Here is a 6852-nt window from a genome sequence, read left to right as displayed (position 1 = left end):
AAAGAAATCTGTCTCTCTTTACAGTGAATCGTTGCGTGGTTCTCGGTAAGCCAATCCATTCCCAAGATTATCTCTACATTCTCCAAAGGCATAACCTGCAAAAGTTGGGCCACTACTCCTAGTTCTCCTAACACAAACTCTATGTTCGAGCAAGTTCTCACAATATCAATCAATCCTCCAACCGGTGAAGACACATTCAATTTCGGTTCAAGCTTAGCAGTAACGAGTTCTAAGGCATTCACACATGACATTGAAATAAAAGAATGCGAAGCACCCGTATCAAACAGCACGATAATAGGAAGTTGTTGGAGCTTTCCCATACCTGCCAAATTCTCCTTGGCCTTGATGGCTTGGGGTTCCTGCCCTTGATTTCCCCTTAGCGCATATGCCCTCGCTTGCTGTGGGGCCACTTGTCGGATTGGTTGTGGCTGTTGGGGTGGCCTCTGTCCTTGCCCATTCTTCGCTCCACCCTTGTTGTTATTTGGGCACTCTCGAGACATGTGCCCATTCCTGCCGCAGGCATAACACCGAACGCCTCCAACTCGGCACTCTCCAACATGATGCTTGGAGCACCGACTACAGTAGGGTGCTCTCTGCGGGTTTCCCCTCTGCTGTGGCACAATTTGGCGCCCATGATTCTGCGGTTGCCGAAAAGTAGAAAAACGCCGCTTGTTGTCAAAAGGAGCTCGGTTTCCATCCCACTTCCTCTTGTCTCTAAAGTTCGATGGTGGTGCGGACGGTGTAGGATTTGTTGTCCTCTCATTCTTGGGCAGCGCTTCTTCCACGTCTAGAGCGCAACCTAACACCTCAGAATAAGGAATTCCCTTTCGACTGGCCACAGCTACCCTTATCTCGGGTCTAAGGCCGGAACGAAACTTCGCAGCCATCTTCTCGTCTGTGTCTACCAATTCTGGCGCATAACGGGTCATCTCACATAGGGCGCGGTCGTACTCCATGACCGTCATGTTTCCTTGTTTTAGGGTGTGAAACTCCACTACCTTCGCCCGCCGATAACTCATGGGAACATACTTGTTGTAAACTTCTTCCTTAAACTCTTCCCAAGTAAGAGCCTCGCGGCGAGCGGGGTTCATGGTTCTCTTCTTGGTTTCCCACCAAAAATCAGCGGGTCCTGTCAGTTGATAAGTCACGCAGGCCAGGCGTTCCCTATCCGTGCATCCCATAAAGTCAAAGATACGCTCAAGGTCGCGTACCCATGCCTCCGCCTTTGGGGGTTCTCCCAATCTATCAAATTTGGGTGGGTTCTCTTTCCGGAAGGCTTTGATGTACTCCCTTTCGTTTGGTTGGGGTAGAGGTGGTGGTGGAGGCGGGGGTGGATTCCCGACACCTCCCTCTGTCTGTTCCCCCACGTTGTTCTCCACATGCGGACCACGTCTACGTCTTGGGGGCATGTTGATCTAAAACACAGGTTAGCATCGTTGTGAGAACATCGTTATTAAAACATCACCACTTTCATGCACGCGTGCGATACGATGCGATAAAACACAAGTACGTAAAGTTATGCGAAAAGTGGAACTTCCATAGATAACGTGGAAAGGAAAAACATAGTACTCGTTTGGAAACAAAAAGGCACTACTGCCATCGTCATAACAACTTAAGAAAACAAAACGGCATCTAACTATCCATCGTTATACTCTTCCTCTTCCGGGTCCTCTTCCTCTTCCGGGTCTTCTCCTTCCTCTGGGTCCTCTTCTACGTGATACTCGTCAACCATGCGGAGGGCTTCTTCGATATCCATGCTATCTTCCACATAATCATCCTCAAAACCCGGAACCATCCCTTCTTGTGGTACTGCTTCTCTTTCTGCCGTGGGTTTAACCTCGATCACGTCTTTGTCTTCCCATACTGTTTCATCTTTCCCTTCTTCTGTCGACGGTGGTCGCTCGGAATGTGAGTCAATCAAAACACACGTTATGGCCTTCAGGAAACCTTTCATGTCGCCGGCCATCATCTGGTTTCTTGATTCGTACCACGTGAACCGACTAGCTGTTGTTTCCATCCAAGACTCCCAATTGTCGGGCATCAACTCAATTAGCCTTCTTATGCCTCCATAGGCCGATACATGGTACCCGCAGACGTCTCGCCATAGGGTTTCAAAATGGGCGACAACCTCTCTCAAGGCTTTGCCTTCCTCTCTCTCATAGTGGTCGTAATCGTATATCGCTTGTCGCATTCTGGCACTATACTGACTGCTCTTTAGCACGGTTCGTTTCGTTCGTACCATCTACGTAAAGACGAAAGTTTCTTTTAAAACACCAAATTGTATTATTGTTTGTTTGAAAAGGTTCTTAAGTTGGTCGCGTAGTTTGAAAGTTTGTCGTTGTCTTAACGTTTCATATCTTTGCATGCTATCGTTGTAGTATTTTCGCGCATAATACACATTTAGAGACATCACTAAGTTCATGCTCACACGTATTCATACCATATCGATATCACCTTTGTACATACAATACATGTCTTAATTTTCACGTCTATCATACTCGTATTCCACGCAATCATGCTATTACAACATCATATTTACGCACATAGTACATGCTTAAGTTATCAAGCCAATCATGCTCATATATTAATTCCATTACAACTCATCCTTATGCATATCATTCATTCACACGCATAAACTTGTCAAACGTCATATCATATCATCATCCATTTCATGCATCTATCTCACATGCCTTCAACAAATAAAATATACCTCACTTTCATTGGTTGAGCGTGATGCTGTGGATGTTGAGCCTTCATGACACTTCTAGTCAATAAGGGTTCACTAACTTAGACTCAAAGTAAAAGAAGACTCTCGGACCAGAGCGAAAGAACAAAGCTCTGATACCACTCTGTCACGACCGCCCATACAAAGGGGTACCACAACCGCGGCGATCGTGACCGACATGCATGGATAACAGTTTAAAAGAAGACTTAATTAACTTAAGAAAGGAAAACAACCTAGTTTTAAGAAGTTTAAGGTTATAAAATTTTTTTGAGAAGACTTAAGGTAAAATGCTTTTAAAAGAGCAACGGGAAAAATTAGACTTATGAAATAAAACAATTAATAACTAAGGTAAAACAAACATTTAACTTAAATCTCGGAAAACACCATTTTCAAAGGACAACGTAAATACTTGTTTGAAACCTAACACCACCATACATGTTCAACATAAAATTTAAAGAGAAGGTTAAGGTTTTGAGACATAGTTCAAATTATAGCAGCGGAAAAATAAGGTTTAAGGAGAGTCAAGGATAACGCCTATGTATGAAGACACAACGCATCCTAGATACTTAAGCCAGCTCAACATCCACCGCAACATCCCGCTCAACCTGCACATAAGGAAAATAATATGCAGGGCTGAGTACTTGTTGTACTCAATGGGCTCATGCCGAAAATATTTTAATAAGTTATGTCATCCATACCAGTGATCTCGAGTTTTATATAGTAAGAAATATCACGAGAAACACAAAAATTCAAGTCTGGCCAGGCAAATTTATCCCCCCATTTTCCACATCAATCCATCAATCACAATCACAGTGCGACGAAAGTGTGGCCACACTATTCGCCCACGAGACCGGCCGACTAGCAAGGACGGCTCACGATCCCACCAGTGTACACAGCCTGGTAGGGTTAGCGGCCCTACTCAGACCCGAATTCGTTTCACAACACAGCCATATAGCCTAACGGAGTAAACTCAAACGAACTAGGCATCAGGCACACAATCTCATAACAAAAACAACATGACATGACATAACAAGTTAAACCACCCTTATAACTTCACATAGTATTTTCGGAAAAATAAAGAGGTTTGAAAAGAAAGCCCACCTCGTTCGCTTAACAATTCACAACCCAACTTATGGCAACTCTCGTTCCCCGAGTTCACGAATACACAATCACCCTTGTAAATGACAACACAAGTCAGCCTTCCACCAAAAACACATTACTATGCATGTCCTAACGTTTCTCTCTCATCGTCTTTCTCAATTACCCAACCCCAACATACGTCACAAAGATGGAAAGACACACAGTAATATATTTCAACTTATCTCACGTGATCACATCATTCAACACGTTCCTTGGACATACATGCATCATATAATACTTTTAAACTTGAAAATAAGAGTTATTTTAACAAGGCAGAAAACTGGCAAAACTGTGCGACTGTTTTGTAAAAATCACTATAAATTCACCCGACCTCATATGAAGCTAAATTTTGGTCACAACACGGAAGACACATTCAAGTTAATCCATACAATTTTTCGCACTGAAATCACGTCATTTAGTCAGTCATATCACATATTAAACTCTCTGGTCGGAACATATACTTTCTGACAGCACTGCGCAGTTCATTTGAAAAATTCACCATAAATTCATCCAATGCCCAAAAAGGCTGAAAATTTAACAAGACTTAGAAGACACTTCAAATTTCATATAGTTCAAGAATCACATCAATCGGAGGTCATTTGGTCAGTCAAACAGAAAACGAAACCTTCCTGGCGAGAACACGAGTTTCTGGCAGATTTGCGCAGTCAACTTCAAATATTTAATAACAATTCATTTTTCGATAAAAGGGCTGAAATTCACACGAGACATAGAAAACACCTTGAAGTTTACTCAGTAAAAATTTCATGTTAAAATTCGTTCGTTTGATGGCTTAATTACAGATCATAAGTTACTGGTCGTGCACCACAGATTTCAGATTCATAGTTCGAACATAGGGTTTTCATCTTCCATCAAACAAACACCGATTTTTCATGCTCGAAAATACATAATCATGCTTACAAGGTTCTCATACACATATTTGCACATAAACTCACATCATTCACCAATATTCCAATCCAACATCACATGATTTCAATCAAAAACACATAACCATCCAAGTTCTTACGACAACACACTTTCCCCCCGATAAATCTTGCGATCTATTAATCCTACACCCTCTACATGCATGTAGGACTCAAGAACATGGTTCAAATGAAAAGGATGAGGAAAAGTGAGCAAATATACCTTCTTTGACAAAAATAAATCAGTAGAAGCAAAGAACGGAGCGATCCGTCGGAGACTCTTGAAAAATACCTTCAATGGTTGCAAGAATAAGCTTGAATGGGAGATTTTTGGAGATGGGAGAGTGGGAGAAGAGGGAAGACGTGTGGGAGAGAATGAGGGAGAGGGGGTGGGGAAAATTTGAGAGAATGGGGGGCTAGGGTTTGTTTAAGTGGTAAATATATTCTAGGTTTAGGTCCATGAGTAAATTAAATAAATAAATTGTGGAGAATTAAAATATAGGCTAATGAATAAAAATTCCACAATTATAAGGAGCATGATTTTCGAAAATTATGGCTGCAAATTAACAAGGGATTATTTGATATTTACTTGGAGGGAAATAAATCCACAATTTAGGAAATAAGGAAAATGAATATTCCATAAACAAGGGAACAAAATAAATTAAATCTCCAAGTAGGAAACATGGGGTAGGGGCCGAAAAATTTGAGGGGGAATGCACAAGGAAATTATTTAAATCCTCAATTAAATAGAACAAGATTTAAATTTGGTAATTTCTTTTATGGGAAAAGGCTCCCATAGGTAACAAATAATTAAATTCCCACAAGGAAAAAAAAATAAGGCATAGGGGGCGTGTGGCATGGAGACAAAAATAGAAGGACAATATTTCACATCCCCAATTAATTAGACATAGGTATTTATTTGAATAAAAAGGGATTCCACAACAATAGGAAACAAATACAATTTCTCCACAAATAGGGAAGGGGCGAAAATTTGGCTTTAATTGCCACAAGGAAATATTTCAAATATTAATTCAATTAGAGTGAGTAAGTAAAATGTGGCATGATTTAATTGGATTTGAAATAAAAGAAGGGAATCAATAAGGCATCAATTAAATCAAAGCAAAATAATTCATCCTCCTATTAAATAGGGAATTTTTCAAAACTCCCAAAAAAATAGCTACAGTTCGAATTTCATGTAGCATAAATTAGGGATAATTTGGTTTGGATTTAATTTGGATAAAAATCCCAAAACAATTAATTAAATCCAAGAAGAGAATATTAATTCCAATAATTTTGAAGAGGCCGAAAATATCCCATTAAATTGGCTAGAATAAAATGCATGATCTCACTTAATTAATTTCCTCACATTGGAACATATAACAATTAGACAATACTTCATTCCACATCACTCATAACAATTATTTCATATAATCAACTTAATCACATAGAAACAATTAATTTCATAAAAGGAAATTTTATTCGACATCCATTTGAAAATAAAGTCACAAAAATTTGGGATGTTACAGAATTTGGTGATGTTTTGTAGTTGGGGTCTTGTGCAAGGGAGAATTGGAGAGAAAAGATGAAGAATGGAATGAAAAACATACCTTTTATGGGTGTAGTCACGTTTCTGACCTTCGCTCAGCGACCGCGACGCGTTGTGCAGCGACCATTGCACGTCTTCTGAAAACGGAGCGTCTCTCCGGACCGCTGCGGGCCACACAGCGACCGCTGCAGCCCGCCCTAGGGCCCAACCCGTACCTGCACACGTGTAAAAAGGGTAGCACCCGCTGTGGATTGTGCAGCGCCAGCCACAAATTAAATTTTTAATTTAAATTTTTTTTATGTGCAAAGTGCATGAAAATTTCAAATAAAAATAAAAATAATGAAAATAAAGAAAAACAAATTGGGTTGCCTCCCAACAAGCGCCTTTGTTTTAAGTCGTTGGCTCGAGGGTGGATCGACAACCCTAGTGCTGAAAACCTCGAATTGGACCAATTTAGTTCCCAACTTTTTCCACCATTTGTATTTCCCCTTCGCGGTCTTGATCACACAAATTTCGGGGTC

General features: G+C 40.7%; 1 protein-coding gene across 1 annotated transcript; it reads right to left on the bottom strand.

Moving 5' to 3' along the window:
- Positions 1-207: 207 nt before the first annotated feature.
- Positions 208-1409, bottom strand: LOC121766971. Its single transcript, XM_042163193.1, has 2 exons — positions 323-1409; positions 208-212 (listed from the first exon to the last, which is right to left on the bottom strand). The coding sequence occupies exons 1-2, from the start codon at positions 1407-1409 to the stop codon at positions 208-210; spliced, it is 1092 nt and encodes a 363-aa protein (XP_042019127.1).
- Positions 1410-6852: the final 5443 nt, after the last annotated feature.

Source organism: Salvia splendens, chromosome 15, assembly GCF_004379255.2.
Source record: "Salvia splendens isolate huo1 chromosome 15, SspV2, whole genome shotgun sequence".
NCBI lineage: Eukaryota > Viridiplantae > Streptophyta > Magnoliopsida > Lamiales > Lamiaceae > Salvia > Salvia splendens.
Note: the sequence above shows the minus strand (reverse complement) of the source record. Positions and strands in the feature narration are given on the sequence as shown.